This window comes from Dromiciops gliroides, chromosome 4, assembly GCF_019393635.1.
Source record: "Dromiciops gliroides isolate mDroGli1 chromosome 4, mDroGli1.pri, whole genome shotgun sequence".
Classification (NCBI taxonomy): domain Eukaryota; kingdom Metazoa; phylum Chordata; class Mammalia; order Microbiotheria; family Microbiotheriidae; genus Dromiciops; species Dromiciops gliroides.
In genome coordinates, this window is record NC_057864.1 from 226361988 (window position 1) to 226382254 (window position 20267).

The 20267-nt window shown below is 34.3% G+C and overlaps 1 protein-coding gene across 1 annotated transcript in view; it reads left to right on the plus strand.

Moving 5' to 3' along the window:
- Positions 1-20267, plus strand: part of MYOCD (myocardin) — a 58986-nt gene that overhangs the window by 13985 nt on the left and 24734 nt on the right. The window contains exons 3-4 of the mRNA XM_043963711.1: positions 14638-14813; positions 19950-20075. Coding sequence (XP_043819646.1) covers positions 14638-14813; positions 19950-20075 — 302 coding nt within the window. The remainder of the gene's footprint in view (positions 1-14637; positions 14814-19949; positions 20076-20267) is intronic.

The window sequence follows — 20267 nt, forward strand, 5'->3', positions numbered from 1 at the left end:
AAATTTTATCACAAGTCTGCTTTGCAAGTATTGTTTTTATTATCTTTAATGGAATTATTTTTTCTATGTTTTGTTCTTTCATCTACCCAATGTTTAGGATTAAGTTATTCAGTCTCCAAATGTTAATCTTTTCTTCTGTGGCCCTTTATTGAACATAATTTTGTTTGAACTGAGCTTCATAAAACATGTGTTTAATATTTCTGCTTTTCTGCATTTTTGTAAAGTTCTAATGTTTTAATGGTCAATTTTTTTGAAGGTGCCAATGCACACGTGATATGTGTGTGTGTGCATGTATATATATGTGTGTATATATAGATATATGTATATATATCTATATATCCCTTTTTATTTTCATTCACTTTACATCAGAAATCTATTATATTTGACATTTATAAAATTTTCTTCATCTCCTTAACTTTATTCTTATTTATTTTATATTTGATTTATCTAATCAAATGAAGTTTGGTTTGTAATGGAGATTCCCCACAGTTATGTTTTCACTTTCCCTATCTTCCTTTTAACTTTCCCTTTCAGCATTTTATGGTTTGTTATTCAGTACTTATACATTTAGCATCAATAATTATTTCATCATCTATGATATCTTTCTGAAAAAATCTAGTTTTTCTTTTTACCTTTTTCAATCAAGTCTTTTTTTCTGTTGTCTTCTCTGACATCATGACTAATAACTTTGCCCCTCCTTTTTAAAGTCTCCAATGGAAGTAGGATGGGATTTTCTTTAGATCCTTATTTATGTCTATGTGATCTTTACTTTTCAAGTGTGTTATGAACAACATTGTGGGATTCTTCTTTTAATCCATCCTCTGCTATCCTCTTGTTTTATGGTTAATTCCATTCACATCGACAGTTATGATCTTTAATTCTATATTCCTCTTTATCTTATTCACTTGTAAGTTTAATCACTTATATGTTTTCTTCTCTGTGTTTCCAAGTATTTTTTTTTACAAAGAAGATGGTGAAGGAGTATTCTCAGTTCTAGTGCACTAATCTTGATATAATCTGCTTCTTCTCTTTCTCCCCTGTTCGTTTTCCTTCACCTAGAGTCCAGTGAGTTTGATTTGGTTGAATATACAGAGAAAAGTGCTCAGTAATTATTGTTCATGTTCTTACTATTTCCTTCTAAAACAAAAAGTCTGAATATAAGCTTAATGTTTTAGTTACATTTATGCTTTCCAAATATGTAGCATGAGTTGATAGTTCTTCAGACATATCAAACACAATCTACATACTTCTTATAAAATCTGCCCCCATTTGGGGCTAATAAAATATTTTTTGTTCTAGCTGAAGATTTTTCTCTTGTCTCAGATTGTTTAAAGTAACCATGTACTACTTTCATGACTATAGCACAAAATGCATGGGGTATCCCACATGTATGGGATCAGTTACTTTCTAGTACAGTATTATATTGCACAGGTTTTGCCATTAAAGCTTGTGCTTCCAAGGGTCAACCACTTCTTTACTGCTTTTATGATCTCTCACAGTATTTCAACACACACTTGGTTTTGCCTCAATTATCTTCATTCAAAAAAGCAGATTTGTTTGATGCAAAAGAATTCACAAGCATTGACAGTATTGTGTAGAAATAAGTTTTAAGGTGTACTTCCATTTGATTATAAACTTGCTCTTAATTTTAGCACATATAGCCTTCCCAGCTTCTATGGGTATCACCATAATTTTGATGTTATGAGGCCTATGGAACATGGCATCTGCATCTACATTAATAATTTGCTGCCAATAGTATTTGATGAATGTATGTTAGCTAATCTTGCTACTCATCTTTCAGAGGCAGCAAATTAACTCCATAGTCTTTGAACTTCTTGATTACAGCCCACTCTAAAGCCAAAAACTCCAGTTAGTGTAAAGGATAATGAATATCCCTGTCAACAAGTGCCCTATTGGCAAATGCATAGGGTTTTGGATGACCATATTCTTTTGATATAGAACTACTCCCAAGCTTTCTAAGATAACATCAGTATGAAATATAAAGGGTTTTCTAGGGTCTGCATAGACCAATATTAGGTCAAGAAAAAAAGTGACATGATGAGTTGCTAGATTCAGCCATACCCACTGGGTCTATGTATAAAATATCAGTCAATTCATTGCTGAGCTCAGGTCAGAGGATTTTTCTAGCCCAGCAATGAAAGTTTAGCTTCTGGAATTAAGAATTTTAATTCAAGCCAAGTTTTTGAAAGAGAGCTACTTGTAGTGGGAGGAGTTTCTGTCATCATAAAGAAAGGAGCAAAATGAAACAACCTATTGTTATCACTGTCATATAAATTTAAGCCCACTTTTCCTACAGTCTTGATGTCATTGTGAGAGTGTCTATCCCTGGTTCCTTTGGGAAAAGTTTTGTACCACATTAATTAATACCCTCTTCAAAAAAGCTAATTAAGGCACCTAGTTGATAAAAAAGGCAAGGGGGGAGAACAGTGGTGAGGGCTAGTGAACAATAGTATTTAAAACCAAGAACCATCAAGGTTACCTCTATAATTCCACAAGGAGAAATAGAATTTTCCCCTCCAGAAATCTAACCTGCCAGTCCCATAAAAGTTGAGAGAGTGAGTACAGAAGAAGTGCTACATAAGTTGCTATGCTAGGTGATGGAGGAGATACAAAATGTCTTTCCTCTCAAGTTCAATAGAACTCTGTGTGAGTTCTATTTATTTTGAAAACAAAGTGATTAGGAGAAGCTTAATCTAGGTAGTATAGAAGGCTGTCTACAATGAACAAGGAGCAACATTCAGAAAGGCCCTTATCTCTACCACCTTCATAACCTAAAAAAAAGAAAAAGCCACATACATATTTTCTCCCATCTAATTATTGATGCTTGAAATTATTTTAGTAGAGACAAAGTTTTCATTTCATAATTAGAAATAAATATTAAAATGCAAAGACAATGGACATAACTCCAATCAAGTTTATTCACTTATTTCCTCTGTTTCAGCCATTTCAGGCATCATGGAGACTGGACAAGGTCTGGCTGGATAAGGTTAAATTCTATGACAGTTCCTGGGGCAGTTTGGGGTAGGACAAAGACCCTGAAAGGAATAATAAGATAGAGGAGGGCAATGTCTTAAAATTTCTTGCTGGTGTCACAGTTTTGCTAGAAAATATGAGAGTTTTCCACTGAAAGTTTGCAATTTTTCACCTTTCCACAGACTTAGCTTTATTATCTATTTCAGTACAAACTCCATGGTCCCCATTTTTTAAAAAATTAAGGTGACTTTAGTGACATCAATATTCCTAGAAGCAGCCCCTGAAGGGACAGGACACAAATTTCTGGAAGGTAAATGGTCTTCCTCTGAATATTTACTTTTATGCCTATCTTTAACCTTAAGATGTCTGGTATTCTTTAAAATCAATGAATTTCTAAACTAAGATTTTTACTTTGGATAACATAAACCAATCTATAGAATATGTTATTCTGTCTTTTCTAAGATAGTTTTCCAAGGGACACAAATGAAGAGGTTTTTTTTTCTCTTAGAGAAAAAGACTTCGTTTCAGTATTTCCTAAAACAAATGGAGCTATATCTGTACATCATTTATAGAGGAGTAAAAATAGTTCCTATGTAGTGAATGAGGCAGTCAGCAAAGATAAGCAGAGAGGATCCATTTTATTTTGAAATTTCCACTCATTGACTTGGGTCACAACTAAGGTGATTGGGTTTCTGATTAGCTTTAACCTTGGAATTCTCAGTGTTTATGCAGTGGAAAGCACAATTGACTCATCCATCTATTCACTTCCAAGAGAGAAAAAAAGAATGCATAGAAAATAGCTTTCCAAGAGGTCAGTGCCAGAAGTCAGCTTATGCTCTGCATAATAGGGGAGTGATGTAAGAATCCTTTTAAACTATGCCCCTGTCATCACTCTGTCTGACATGTCTGCTAGGACAATACCCAGAGTACATATTAGAGACAGCTCTGAGGGAGAAACATTCTCCTTGAGATGATAACATTGACACAGCATCATGAAATAAAACGAGATAAACGAGATTTTTCCAAGAGCAACCTGATATGGTGCCTTTCTTCCCTTTCTCCTTTATCCTACCACTTGGGTAAAGAAGAAGAAGATGCAACTTGTTTGCTCCCTTTGCTCCTACTATCAGAAACCTCATGGCAGTAGCATTTAACAGGCCCTGGAGACATAACCATCTCTGCAGAAGCAATAATAGGAGAAGTTGCTCTATTAGATGGCTCAGTCAGATACCTTTTATATATACCTTTTACAACCAAGAGGACAGGATCACTTTTGGCTTCCACTGCCTTTAGTCTCAGTTTTGGCAACGGGACTTTTCCCATTTCCATTACGAGAATTTAAGCCCATGTGAATGCTCTGCACTCTAGTTACTCCCCTCCCCACCCCACCCCCACACAAATACACACTGACTACTGCTGCAATGCCAAATGCAAGCTATTTAAAGGTAATAGTGATTTGCACACTTCATAGTGACTGTGTCTTTAAACCTAGGCAAATTCACAGTAATTCCCTTTACATCTGTCTTCATATTCTGACCAGATCCATCATACTATTTTTTACCACAAATTCCTTGGAGCAGAATAGAAGCCCACCAAAATTAGTCTTGTTTTTATTATTCAGCTTCATACCTTGTGAGGATATTTAGGCTTAAAGCAACTAAGGAACAAACAAGTACTAACTTTATGCATATATATATATATATATATATATATATATATATATATACAGTTTACAAAGCATTTTCTTCATGAGAACCATTAGATAGGTAGTTCAAATCAGGTCAGGTTAACAAGCATTTATTAAGTACTTACTGCAATCTAGGCACTATGCTAAGCACTGGAGAAACAAATACAAGCAAAAAAGATAGTCCCTACCCTCAAGGAGCTTGCATCCTAATGAAGGAAAAAAACTGTTTAGTTGAAAAGTTTTGGTGGATAATGCTCAAGGAATATGCTGGCAGAGTCTAGAGATCCAGAAGCAGAGCCAGAAAAATTGAGAGCTTCAGAGGCAGAGGAATGTTCCAAGGTGAGGAGCAAAGTGAAGTGTGGTAGTGAAATCTGAGGAGTTGTGAGAGGACAAGAATTATTATTCCCATTTTATAGATAAGGAAATAATTTGTCTTCAATTACAGGAAATTATATTAATTGAAGCAGAAGAAAAAGACCAGCCAATGCCTTTTATTTTTTTCATCTTTTTCTAGGGAGTATCTTTATCAAATAATCAAGCAAAAAATATTCCCTAAATGTCAAGCCACACAGTTGAAAGGTCATAGGATAATAGAAGAATGGAAATTCAAAGATCATCTAATCTAGCCCACACATTTCATAGATGAGAAAAGTGAAGCCAGAGAGATAGAGTGACTTTCCTAAGGTCACATAACTGATCAGTTGGAGAGTCATAACTAGAGCCAAGATATGTTGATTTTAGGCCAGTATTCTTTCTACTGGGGCAGCTAGGTGGTGCAGTGGATAGAATGCCAGCCTTGAAATCAGGAAGACTTCCTGAGTTTAAATCTGGCCTCAGATACTTACTAGCTGTGTGAACTTAGAAAAGTCACTTAAACCTATTTGCCTGTAAAATGAGCTGAAGAAGGAAATGGCAAACCACCCCAGTGTCTCTGCCAAGAAAATCCAAAATGGGGTCACAAAGAGGTGGACATGACTGAACAACAAATATCCTTTCTACTAAACCATTCTGTGTCATCCTGATGTATTCTGTAAAAGCAACACAGAAATGGTTCTTAAATAATATCCTTCCCTGCCAAAGGAGATCCTTTTCCTGGCAAAAGACAAATAAGTAACTCCATGACCTCTATTTCCATGGCATCTTTCTACCTTTGTTTCTCCATTATCAGGAAATCATTTAAGCTAATAAACTTTAAAACCATACTAAAACCTTTGGGATACCTTGTGCAGGTATATATATAATAAATAAAAATAAATACAAGGTACTTAAATAAACGTTGTTATTGAGGTAATCCATCAGCAGTTGGAAAGATCAAGGAAGGCTTCATGTAGAATGTGATGCTTGATCTGAATCTTGAAGGAAGCAAGGGATTATGAGGTGGAGGGGAGGAGAGGGATGCATTTCAATGATGGGGAATGACCAGTGTAAAGGCCTAAAAAATGGGAAATGGAATGCCATTTGTGAGGAATAGAGATAAGACCAGTTTTGTTGGACTGCAGGATGTGGAAAGGGTACAAATTTATTAAAATGCTAGAAAGATTTTAAAGGGCTTTAAGAGCCAAACAGAAAAGTTTATATTTGATCCTGAGGGTAATAAGAAATCACATGATTTTATTGAGTAGTAAACTTACACAATTAGATAATATGGTTAGGGAAAATCACTTTGGAACCTATGTGGAAGATATAATGGGAGTTGAGAGACACTCAAGACAGAAAAAACAATTAGTAGGGTTTTTTTTTGCAATAGTCCTGAGAATAGGTGTCATCTGTGGTCGCAGTCTGAGCTATGTGAATGGTGAAAAGGTAACAAATGCAAGAGATATTGAGTTAGAAATAATAGTTTGATACTTATTGGATATGTTGGGTGAGAGTGAGATGTCAGAGATCCTTTAATTCCATTAATTAATCTCATTAATTATTCTTCCATTAATTCTAGCATCTTCTTGGCTTGTCCTTTACAACCTGTTTTGACTAGATGTCAGATAAGTGTAGATTTGGGGTAGTATCCATTTCAAAAAGATTTTAGGCTTTTCCTTTGCAAGCTGCAGGGTTAAGAAAGATGCTTGCTTCATCACTTGAACAATGAAAGGAATAAGTTGATTTCCCGGTACATGGGCATCTTGACAGGTTGTTCTCCTTAGTAGGTTATCACAGTGTTTTCCATATATCCAGTATCTTCCCCAGGTCAGTGAACCTGAGAACTTCCCTAAGGTTATAAGCATAGTGGTGCCCTTGAGATGAGGAATTTTGGTATAAGGCCAGGTGTTGGGGAAAGAAGTTGGGGCATGTTGAATTTGAGGTGTCTTCAGGATATCCAGTTTGAAAACTCAATAGAGAGTTTTATAAGTTGGATTAGAGTTCAGGAAAGAGTAGATACATATACACAGAGATAGTAATTATACCCAAAAGAGCCGATTAGGTAAATGAGAGAGCAGAGAAAGAGAAAAGAGGAAAAGATGAGGGGAGGGAAAATAAATGAAGAGTCTAGTGTCTTCCTTCTATAATCATTTTTTATCCTGTATATAGATTGCTTTGTACTTATTTGTTTACATGTTGTCTCTCCCATTGAATTGTAAGTTCTATGAAGGCATGGACTGTCTTTTGTTTTCTTTTTTCCTTTCTATTTTCATTAAGTTTACATCTACAAGCCAGAAAAAAAACCCAAGGAATAGTCAAATAGGTAGGGAAAAAACTTAGGAGATAATGAGGGTAGTGTCATGAAAACACAGAGAAGAGAGAGTATCCATGAGGAGAGGGTTAATAGAATTCGATGTATCAAAGTAGTTAAGAAGAATGAGAATAAATGACCTTCAGATTTGGAAATTAAGAAAGCAATGGTAACTTTAGAAAGAGCAGTTTCAGTTGACTGATAAAGTTGGAAAACAGTTTTAAAAGTAGAGGCATTGAGTATATACAGATTTTTTTCTAGAAGAAATTTGCGAGAAAGAACTTGAAGGAATGATAGGGTCTAAAGAAAGCATTTTTAATTTATGGAATAAAGTAAGCATTTCCTTAACACAGTACAATAAAAAAGATGATTGTGTATGAAACTGTAAATCTACCATGCACAACTTGCTATTCCTTTCAAATATACAACAAAATTATCATGTAAATTTCTTTTTTCTCTCCCCGCCCAGAGATGGCTACAATTAGATGCAAAGATAGACATGATAGATAGATAGATAAATAGATTGATAAATGGATGAATATATATGTAAATTTATTCTATACATACTTCTATTTATCAGATCTTTCTCTGGATGTGGATAACATTCTTCATATGTTCTTTATAGTTAATTTGGGTATTTATAATAGAAAAAACCATTCACTGAAAGATTCTTAAAACAATATTGCTGTTATTATATACAATGTTCTCTTGGTTCTGTTCATTTCACTCTTTATTATTTTATGAAAGTCTTTCCATGTTTTTCTAAAATCATTGAGCTTATCATTTCTTATGGAACAGTGGTATTCCATCACATCATATACCATAACTTGCTCAGCCATTCCCCAACTGATGAGCATCCCTGCAATTTCTAGTTCTTTACCACCACAAAAAGAGCTGCTGTAAACATTATAGAACATTAAAGTTATTTTCCGTTTTCTACTAATCATCTTTGGAAATAGAGAAAGAATTTTAAGGATAGGAAGACTTGGTAATGTTCCAAAGCAGCAGGAAAAGAAGATTAGACAGAGACTAAAGAATGCAGAGAGGTGATAATCAAGGGGGACAATCTATTGGAGAAGGTGGGCAGAAATGCTGTTATCAACAAATGTAAAGGACTTGTTCTTGATAAAGAGAAAGGCTATCTCATTCTCCCAATGACGCTCTATGCCTGTGAATTATAGAACACTATAATCTCTAAAGAAATATAATTCCAAGTTGCCCAAAGGGCAATGTAAAGATGAATGATGGTGTAAACAGGCTGTAGCATATTACTAATGATGACTTATATTAAGCACAAGAAGTGACATAATGTCAGTCAAAAAGTATTTATTAAGAATCAGCAATGTTCCAAGTACTGCTCTAGGTATTAAAGATGTAAATACAAAAGTGAAGAAGTCCCTCTCTTCGTGGAGCTTAAATTTCACTGAAAGAAAACACCATATTCACAGATAAGCAAATTGCAAGATGTACCAAAAAAAAAAAAAAGCCTAGGTGATATGAGTGGGGAGTGTATTAACTGTGTGGGTGGGTGGGTGGAGGGGGAACAGGAAAAGCCTCTTGAAGGAAGTAGATTTTGAGCTAAGCCTTAAAAGTAGGTAGTGATTACATAATATAGAAATGAGGGAGAAGAATATTATAGGCCTGGGGGTACAGGCTGGAGGTAGGAGATAGAACATGTGTGTGTGTGTGATGGAAAAGTAGTGTGTAATCATCCTAAAAAACAGGTTGGAGGGGCGGCTAGGTGGCGCAGTGGATAAAGCACCGGCCCTGGATTCAGGAGTACCTGAGTTCAAATCCGGCCTCAGACACTTAACACTTACTAGCTGTGTGACCCTGGGCAAGTCACTTAACCCCAATTGCCTCACTAAAAAAAAAAAAAAAAACAAAAACAGGTTGGAGCTGGAGTGTGATGGGTTTAAGTGACAAAGGAATTTTCTTTTTCTTAGAGATTGTGAGGAACCAGTCAATTAAGATTCTTAAACAGGGTATGCCATGCTCAGAAATAGCCTTTAGGAATGTCACCTTGGAAGTTGTGTAGTGGAAAAATTGGAGAGAAGAGAGGTTAGATATGCAGATATCAATTAAAAGAGTATTCCAAAAGTCCAGGTGAGAAGCAATGAGTCCCTGAACTAGGGAGATTGTGGGAGTGGAGAAGGGGACAGATGAAAGAGATATTGAGATGACAGATTAACAAAACTCAACAGATGATTGGATATGAAGAATGAGTGATAATGAGAAATTGAAGATGACTCCTGTTTTGTGAACCTGAATAAACATAAGATGTACCATAAAATGCCCTTGACAGAATTAGGAAAATAGTTTGAGTGGTGGACTTATGGAAAAAGATACTGAATTTTGTTCTGGATTTGTTGAGTTTGAGATACTTATGGCATATTCAGCTGGAAATGTCCAGCAGGCAGTGGGAGGTGTAAGGCTAGAGCTCAGGAGAAAGAATACTGGATATATGAGATATATGAATAGAACTGACTCTTGAACCATTTGGAATGGATGAGAGTATATATGGCGATGATAGGTTACAAGAGAGATTAGAAAAAGACTGCTTTTTAAAAAAAACAGAAGAGTATAGAATCTGAAGACTATAGAGTAGTAAACTTGACTTGAATTCTTTAGAAAATTTCAAACATTACCCTTAACAATATAGGTCACTAATATGTAAAAAGAGAAACCATGATTGCAAAAATCCAAGAACAGATTATGGCAAAATAATCTCACTTCCCTTTTTTCACAAAATTAATAAACTAATAGATGAGAGGAATGATGTAGCTATAGTTTACCTAGGTTTTTAGCAAAGTTTCTGATAAAGTATGTCATAATATTTTCTTAGGAAAATATGGAGAGATATGGATTCAGCAATAATATAATTAGATTCAGAACTTGTTTTATGTTTTAACTCAATTGATGACTGATCAATTTAACATAGAAAGTCACCTCCAGTGGAATACTTCAGGAACCTGTGCTTAGCTTATAGTTGTATGACATTTTTATCAATGACTTGGATAAAGGTATAAATGATTCACTTATACAGGTTACAAAAATCTGAGAAGGCTGAGTCAGGATCCATAAGGGTCTTGGCAGTCTAGTACATTGGACTGAATCTAATCAGATAAAATTCAGTAGAGATAAATGTAAAGTCTTATACTTCAGTACAAAAACTAGCAGTTTCACAAATGTGAAAGAGAAGAACCATTGATACATAACAGGTGTTCTGAAAAGATCTGGTTTCAGTGAATTGCAAATTCAATATGAGTCAGTAGTACAGTGTGGCAGGCAGAAAAACTAATGTGCTTTTGGGCTGCATTGAGGGGCATAGCATTTAATAATATCAGACCTAATCTGGAGTATTATGTTTGGTATTGGGTATCACAGTTTAAAAAGAGTATTGACAAGCTTGAATATATTCAAGGACCACCAGGGTGACGAAGGACCTTAAGTTTATGAATTATGAGTATCAGTTGAAGGAAATAGGCATGTTTAGTGAAAAGAAGACTCACTAAGACATGACTATCATCTATAAATATCTGAAGGACTATAATTTGGAGGAAGGATTAAACTTGTTCTGTTTGACTTCATAACCTCCCAAGAACACTATGAATAAGATCATATATATGAGACAGGTCATATTAATCCATTGTTCCAATGGGTAAACTGAAGCTCAAAAAGGAGAGTTGCCTAGGGTTATACCCCCAGTAAATGACAGTACTAGAACTCAAACTCAGGTCTTTCTTAACTTAAGGTAAATGTTCTTTCCATTACACTCAGTGAAGTAAAAGGAAAATAAGATAACCCATGGTCATAATGGTTGAAAAAAGTGGAACAAAAAGCGGGAGGAGGCTAGAAACCTAACAGCTAGTCCTAATAGCCAGTTTCTTTCTTTTTTTTTTTTTTTAGAAAATTAACAGATTAAAAAAGGATTTCAGAAGTCATAGAGCAGAGAAATATTTAGTGCCATTATTTTTCCATTTGATACCTATTTATCAGGGAGGCCAAAGAGATATCAATAATGACCCTGAACAGAGATTACAAAAAAGAGTAAGACATTCCATTTTGTTACTCTAGCTTCATCATTGACTTTCCAATCACTAGGGTAAAAGCTTTGTTGTCTTATCTACACAAAGAAGTCACGAGTTATTTTCAGTTTGACTGTAGAATACTGAAATGGAAAACTTCCTGATAATACCTAAATTCCTTTAGTGACAGAAGAATGATGTCTGGAATGCAGTTAGAATAGTTATGTGTATTCAGCACATTTTGTACTGTGGAGTTGGACAATAAACCAGATGAGATTTAGCAATAAAATTCTGATGGACATATATGGGCATTGCTGTATTCAAATGTGGCTTGTCAGTCCCATTCCACATACAAGCCAACCCCCACATTTAATGATATTTGAAGTGGGTTCCATGAAGGAGGTTCTCTGTACCCATAAACCATGGAGTATTCTCAAAATGGAGGCAAATATACAGAAGAAAACAGAATCCACGAGGAGAAAATGGGAACCACAATGATATTTGTGATTTAGAAAATTTCATGAACTACTTGAATGAGTTGTGGGGATTTTTTTAGCGATATCACTTTTTTTGGATATTTAAACAGCTAAATTCAGTAGCTGTCATATTTTAGTCATTATAAAAACAAAATTTCACAACATAAAATATAAGAGAGGGCTCTAAATATGTATGTATATATTATATATACCATCTTTAGCATTATTTCTTATTCATCTTCCACACTCTACCCTTTATCAATCTGTTTTGTATTAGAAACCTTTTGTTTGTGTGCAGTAGAAAAAGGATTAGAAGTTAAAAAACGGGGGGCAGCTAGCTAGCTCAGTGGATAAAGCACCAGCCCTGGATTCAGGAGGGCCTGAGTTCAAATCCCCAAGTTCAAAGCTCCACCACTTGCCCACTGTGTGACCAAGGACACTTCCCTTAAATCTCCCTGAGCCTTGATTTCCTCATTGATAAAAAATTAAGTAATATCACCTGTTCTGCTTACCTCACAGGGTTGTTGTTGTAACAACCAAATGAAAATATGTATCTGAATGTAAGTACTACACAAGTGTGAAATATTATTACCTTGAAAATGAACTTTTATAGCTGATTGTGGAGTACCCAGGTTCCCAAAAGAAATATAGAAATTAAAGAAGTAGAGATTTCTGCTAAATGAGGGAAATGTGAAATTGATTGAATGGTATCATTGTGAAGAATTCAGAGAAATATAAGAAGACAAATTTATATAAAGGAAAGTAAATAGAACTCAGCAAATATACTAAAGGAGATAAACTAGAGTCCTGTCTAGACTAGGGGTAAAGTAAGGATATCAAATGTCACCAGTATTATTTGATATAGTGCAAGGTACAGTAATAAAATAAGAAAAAGAAATTGAGTGTATAAACATAGGCAAAGAAGAAATAAAATGATCACTTTTGGAGATGCTCTGTGTTGTATTTAAAGCAAACTCAAATAGCAATTACATCTTCTAATGCATTCATAAGGATTTCTATAGGCCACATATTGACTTGGTTTTTTAAAATATAGTTTTACATTTTATTGTACTTTTGTTTTGTTAAATGTTTCCCAATAACATTTTAATCTTATTAAGAGGCACTTGGGAATGTTGTAGAAAGCATATGGTTTACATCCTGCATGTTTGATGCCTCTGATTTATAGAAACCTAGAGAATCAAATAAAACTTATTAAAATGAATTCAGAAAAATTGCAGGACATAAAGTATACACAAATCACTAGCATTTCTTATGTTACCAATAAAGCCCTGCAAGAAGAGAAAGAAAAATCATTCAAAATTCAGAATTTACACATGCAGGAAATCTTTACAAACTATAAAATACTCTTCACAAAAATAAAGATAGACCTAAATAAGATATTCATTTCTCTGATTTAGGCTGTGTAAGTACAATAAAAGTGACAATGTTACCTAAATTAATTTACTTTTTCAACTATATATCTGTCAAAATACAGCAGGATTCATTTATAGAGCTAAAAAAATAACAAAATCCACCTTCAGGAATAAAAAGGTCAAGAATCAAAAGGGAAATAATGAAAAAAGTGTTAAGCAATTATTTTAGACTATATAATGAAGCCATAATCCTAAATATTATTTGGTATTGCCTTAAAAATTAATATTTTGATCAGTGGAACATATTAGTTATGCAATGTAGAGAAATAAATTATCCCTGTAGCTTTCTCTTCAATAAACCCAAAGATCTCAGCTACTGGGGGAAAACTCACTATTTGACAAAAACTGTTGTAAAAACTTGAAAGTAATCTGTCAGAACTTAAGTTTAAACCATCATCTCACACCATATACCAAATAGGAGTTCCAAATGGCTACTGTATAAAAGGTCATAAAAGGTGAAGCTATAAACCAAGTGGAGAAACTTAATTTTAAGATCTATGTGTAGGTGAAGAATTCATGAACAATTACTGACCTCCCTGACTAACTTTAAGTCCTATTTTCCCCTGCCAAACCCTCTGAATTCTAGTGTCTTCCCTCTATAATCATTTTTTATCCTGTATATAGATTGCTTTGTCCTCGTTTGTTTACATGTTGTTTATCCCATTGAATTGTAAGCTCTATGAAGGCATGCACCATCTTTTATTGTTTTATTTTTTAATAATAAACACTTTTATTTATAGTTTGGGGTTCCAATTTTTGTCTCTCCACTCCTCTTTCCCCAAGGTAGTAAACAATTGAATATACCATATTTGTCATTTTGTACAAGAAAACTTGATTAAAAGAAAAAAATGAAAGAAAGTGAAAAATAGCATGCTTCAGTCCGTTCCATCAATATCAGTTGTTTTTTTTTTTTTGGAGGTGAATAGTATGCTTCATCGGTAGTCCTTTGGGATTGTCTTGGATCATCGTATTGTTGGGAATAGTCAAATCATTCACAGTTCTTCATCAAACAATATTGCTGTCTCCAATTGTTTTCTTAATAGCACTTAGTATGATGCCTATCCCACAAGAGACAATTAATAAATGTTAATGTTTGGTTGATTGATAAGAAGGGGGATAGAAAGGATCACAGAAGATAAAATGGATAATTTTGATTACATAAAATTAGAAAGTTTTTTTTTTTCTCACAAACCAAAGCATTGCAATAGGTAACTAGGGAAAAATTTGTTAGCAAGTTTCTTTGATAAAGATATAATTTCCAATATATATAAGGAAATGATATAAATTTGTAAGAATAAGAGCCATCTTTAGTTGGTAAATGGTTAAATAGTTCTTATGTTTTCTCTGATAGGTAACCATGTAGTCATCTCCAAATCAACAGATGCTTTTGCCTTTGATGAGGACAGCAGCAATGATGAACTCTCTCCAGAACATACACGAAGTGAAGACTCACAGGGTTCTAATAGTTTCCCACCTGACACAAAAGCCAAAGAAACTTCTTCATCTGCCCCATCAGAAACAAATCAGGTAAATGAACAAAATTCAGGTCTTTACCATAAAAAGTAGTATTCCAGAATCTCTCTCAGCTGAAAAAAAAACCTGTCAAAAAATTCATTTTAGGTCCCTTTGCCATTTCTCTTGATGTGATTTAAAACAGCTATTTTTTCCTATACATTTCACAGATCATTTTTATCATGACAAAAAACAAATCCCATAGACCCTTGATCCTACACTCCTGAATGGCCAGAAAATAGTTTTATTATACTCATAAAGCACTTAAAAGTTAACAACTTTCAAGTTAACTTTCCTATGCTAATACTTTCAAGTAATTAGTGGAAATAGTATCCCTATTATGCAGATGAAGAAAGCAAATAACAAGAAAAGTTTAGTTGATATCCATAGTTAGCAGCATGGATTCAAATCCAGGAGCACTTACTGAGGCAGAAAGATTAGACAAGAATTAAAAATCCCAGTATTATTTACATAGTCAACAAGCATTTATTAAGTACTTACTACGTGCCAGACATTATGCTAAGCACCAGGGATAAAGAATCTCAAGGAGTTCATTCTAATGGGAGAAACAATGGATTTTCCTTACTCCTATTCTTCCCTGACAGGTTTCTATGTGTGCCCACTCATGTTTTTCTTTGCCAGGTTTCTGTGTGTGCCTCCTTTTCATGACAGATACTAAATATATTTTAAGTATGATACAGGCTTATATATGGACCAAAATGTATTTGTTTCTGTATTTACTTTATATAATTATTATTATTACTCTTACCTTATTGTTAAGATGTGATTGTCATCATTGAAAGTAGTTGATTTTGTGTAAATAGAAACACACCACTGGATACTCTAGAGATGCAGTGGGGAGCAAGAGGAGTGTATTCTTCCACAACAGGGTTAGCACTAGGACCCTGAGAGTATTTGCGTATATCACATGGCAGTAATCCCTCTCTGGAAGCCTAGTACTACCAATGTGAAGACAGGCTGGGATGATCAAATCAAACCAGAGAATAAGTAGAAGAATCCACAGTAGAGGCACTGCAAGTATGAGTTACACACAGCTTCAATGCTGATGGAGATTTTAGTTATTTTGGAAAACAAAGGAATTATGTAAGGACAATGTAAAATTTTTCATTCCAACTACTGTGACTATATTTGGTCTTACTACTTGACCTATATTCCATTGAAATAATTGATAGCAAAAAAATTTCCATTTGTTTTATCCATATCCATATATGTGTATATGTACATATTCACACATATACATACATATTTATGGTCATGAAGAATTGGATATGACTAAACAAAAACAAATATATGGTGTCCCAAAAGATTTTGTATAGTTTAAGCTTATATATCTACACCTATATAATATGTGTGTATGTATATATACACAAATATGTGTGTTTATTTAATATATCTAAAACTAGCAAAAAATTAGAAATAAACTCTTTCCCCAACAAACGGGTGATAGTTATATCCATTTTATAATATTATATGAGATCATAATAGCACATTACTGATCTTAAAGAATAATGAATATTAATTATATTATATTATACTAATTCAAAAAATATGGGAAAATTTGAATGTGCTTAAGCATAACAAAGGAAATAACTCTAAAAGAAAATTGTACAAAGTGATATAAATGAAGACAAGATTAAATAGCAACAAAATTCAAATCATGTATAAGAACGTATTTGACTTACATGTATTTGGCACTAACTTATTAAAGTTAAAGCAAATATGAAAAATAACTAAACAAAAAATAACCTAAAAAGTATAAGTATACATACTATGAGTCCCAGTCACTATTTTTATACTATTTCACCTATTAATAAATTTTTAAACTAGACATTAATCAGTATTTGTAATATAACATATATATATATTATTCCCTTTCTTTCCTGATTATACACTCATAGGGAAAACAGAACCATTTTTGCACACAAGCATAACCCAAAATAGTACCATTCTCATGGCGGCAGCTACCAGAATTACAGGCATAATACCTAGGAGAAAATAAACAGCTCCTAGAGGACAAGACTTACAGCTCAAACTTAACAATAGTTATTATTAAAGTACAAGGAAAATTTGAGCCAAGCATCTTGTTTCCATAACTAACCACTTTTATTTATTCACCAAAAGAAATAAGATATTTCCCTATCTCCATAACTCTCTTTGTAGACACCTGTTCTGTCTATTTTTATTTAGGCAAGCATTTTCTCACTGTTGAAAGGAGAATAAACTCCTGCAAACACAAAGTTACTAACAAATTAATGAATGAATATTAAATTATTTAAGGAATCATAATAAAGGTCAAGGAAGTGAATAAGGTGACATGAAAATATTGGGATATATTCAATGTACCCAAAGTGAGTTGTCTTCATGATGTGATAGCTAGAAGGAGTAGATAGATAGGTCAAGGTCAGAATCCTTCAGTCCTGTAACACGGAGAACAATGAGAAAAGACAAAAGTTCTTTCAACCACCTGTGGGAAATTCTTTCTTTTTCTTTTTTTTTAATCATAAAAGTATTTTAGTATCTCCAGTTACATGTAAAAGTAGTTTTCAACATTTGTTTTCATAAGAATTTTAGTCCCAAATTTTCCCCCTCCCTCCCTTCTCTCCCGCCTCCTCAAGACAGAAAGCATTCCAACATAGGTTATATATGTACAATCACATTCAACATATTTCTGCATTAGTCATGTTGTGAAAGAGGAATCAGAACAAAAGGGAAGAATCCCCCCCAAAAGAAAAAAAACAAAAACAAAAGTAGAAACAATATGGTTCAATCTGCATTCAGAACCCACAGTTCGTTTTTCTGGACGTGGAAAACATTTTCCATCATGAGTTCTTTGGAATCGTCTTGCATCACTGCACTGCTGAGAAAAGCTAAAACTATCACAGTTGATCATCACACAATGTTGTTACCATGTACAATGTTCTCCTGGTTCTGCTCACTTCACTCAGCATCTGTCCACTTAAGTCTTTCAAGGTTTTTCTGAAATCTGTCTGCTCATCATTTCTTACAGCACAATAGTATTCCATTACATTAATACAGCACAACTTGTTCAGCCATTCCCCAATTGATGTGCTTTCCCTTGATTGACAATTCTTTGCCACCACAAAGAGAGCTGCTATAAATATTTTTGTACGTGTGGGTCCTTTTCCCTTTTCTATGATCTCTTTGGGATACAGACCTAGTAGTGGTATTACTGAGTCAAAGGGTCTGTACCTTCCCATAACCCTTTGGGCATAGTTCCAAATTGTTCTCCAGAATGGTTGGATCAATTCACAACTCTACCAACAATGCATCAGTGTTCCAATTTTCCCACAGTTTTTCCAACATTTATTATTTTCTTTTTTTGTCATATAAGCTAATCTGATAGGTGTGAGGTGGTACATTTGCATTTCTCTAATCAATAGTTATTTAGAGATTTTTTTCATATGACAATAGATAGCTTTGATGTCTTCATCTGAAAACTGCCTGTTCATATCCTTTGACCATTTCTCAATTGGTGAATGACTTGCATTTTTATAAATTTGATTTAGTTCCCAATATATTTTAGAAATGAGGCCTTTATCAGAAACACTGGCTGTAAAAATTATTTCCCAGCTTTCTGCTTCCCTTCTAATATCGACTGCATTTCTTCTGTTTGTACAACAACTTTTTAATTTAATGTGATCAAAATCATCCATTTTGTATTTCATAATATTCTTTATCTCTTGTTTGGACATAAATTCTTCTCCTCTCCATAGATCTGAGAGGTAAACTATTTCTTCCTCTCCTTAATGTAGCTAGGGTATCACCCTTTATGTCTAAATTATGTACCCATTTTGACCTTATTTTAGTATATGATGTAAGATGTTGATCTATGCCTAGTTTCTGCCATACTATCTTCCAGTTTTCCCAGCAGTTTTTGTCAAATACTAAGTTCCTATCCCAGAAGCTGGAGTCTTTGGATTTATCAAACAGTAGATTACTATAGTCATTTACTACTGTGTCTCCTGTGCCTAACCTTTTCCATTGATCTACCACTATTTCTTTCTTTCTTTCTTTCTTTCTTTCTTTCTTTCTTTCTTTCTTTCTTTCTTTCTTTCTTTCTTTCTTTCTTTCTTTCTTTCTTTCTTTCTTTCTTTCTTTCTTTCTTTCTTCCTTCCTTCCTTCCTTCCTTCCTTCCTTCCTTCCTTCCTTCCTTCCTTCCTTCCTTCCTTCCTTCCTTTCTTTCTTTCTTTCTTTCTTTCTTTCTTTCTTTCTTTCTTTCTTTCTTTCTTTCTTTCTTTCTTTCTTTCTTTCTTTCTTTCTTTCTTTCTTCCTTCCTTCCTTCCTTCCTTCCTTTCTTTTTCTTTTTTTTTTTGTTTTTGGTGAGGCAATTGGGGTTAAGTGACTTGCCCAGGGTCACACAGCTAGTAAGTAAGTGTCTGAGGCCAAATATGAACTCAGGTCCTCCTGAATCCAGGGTCCGTACTTTATCCACTGAGCCACCTAGCTGCCCCCATCACTCTATTTCTTAGCCAGTACCAAATAGTTTTGATGACTGCCGCTTTATAGTATAACTTCAGATTTGGTACAGCTAGCTGCCTGTGGGAAATTCTAAGGAACCCCAGTGTCATCCTCTCTATTTCAGAAGTTGGACATGAGGATGAAAGGGTGGAAGGATTTTCTATCCCCCTCATTACACTATAAACCATGCCATGTAGGTATTGGTTCTTTAGAACAAGAAAGTTAACTTTTAGGAAGTGAATCCAAAACTTGTGAATCAGGCAAAAAACATTTAAACAAACATGAGAACAGCTCATTTCTACTACTCAACTCTAAGCTGGCTCATGTCAGCCCTTCCATCTCCATTAAGTCACACATGCACAAATATACATAAACAAGCATATGCTTCCTTTCTTCTAATACCCTCTTTCCTCTAATTAGTGTTTTCCCCTTCTCCTATCCTCCAGATCCAGTGTCTCTAATTCCCTTTATATCCATTTGAGTTCAATAGCTTTCAGGTAGCAATATATCCATACTGGCTAATGCAAACTCCTTAGGGGAAAAATGTGAGAACTAGGATTAGGTTAGTAGAACTGAAAATAGGAGCTGTTTTTACAATTACATGTCATTATATTTCTTCCTCCCTGCTAAAAAAATTAAATTTTATTTCAGGATCATACTTCTGGCTCTGAAAATGATAGAAGTGAAGCAGTATCACACTCCATCAACCAATCAGACGACATGAAGCAGGTGAATGGCCCATTGAGCTCACCCATCCCTGTGCCTGCTGTGGTAAAGGTACAGAAATACAAATAACAACTAAATCCAGTCTCACCACCTACCTGTTGGGTCACACTCAACCCACAGGGTAAAGTATTAAAGTTCTGAGCCCAGTTCTTTGAATCATGTCTGAATTCATGAGGGATATTGTAAGTTAGGAGAATGTGAGTTGGACTACATATACTCTAAGGTCTTTCTAAGACTCTATGA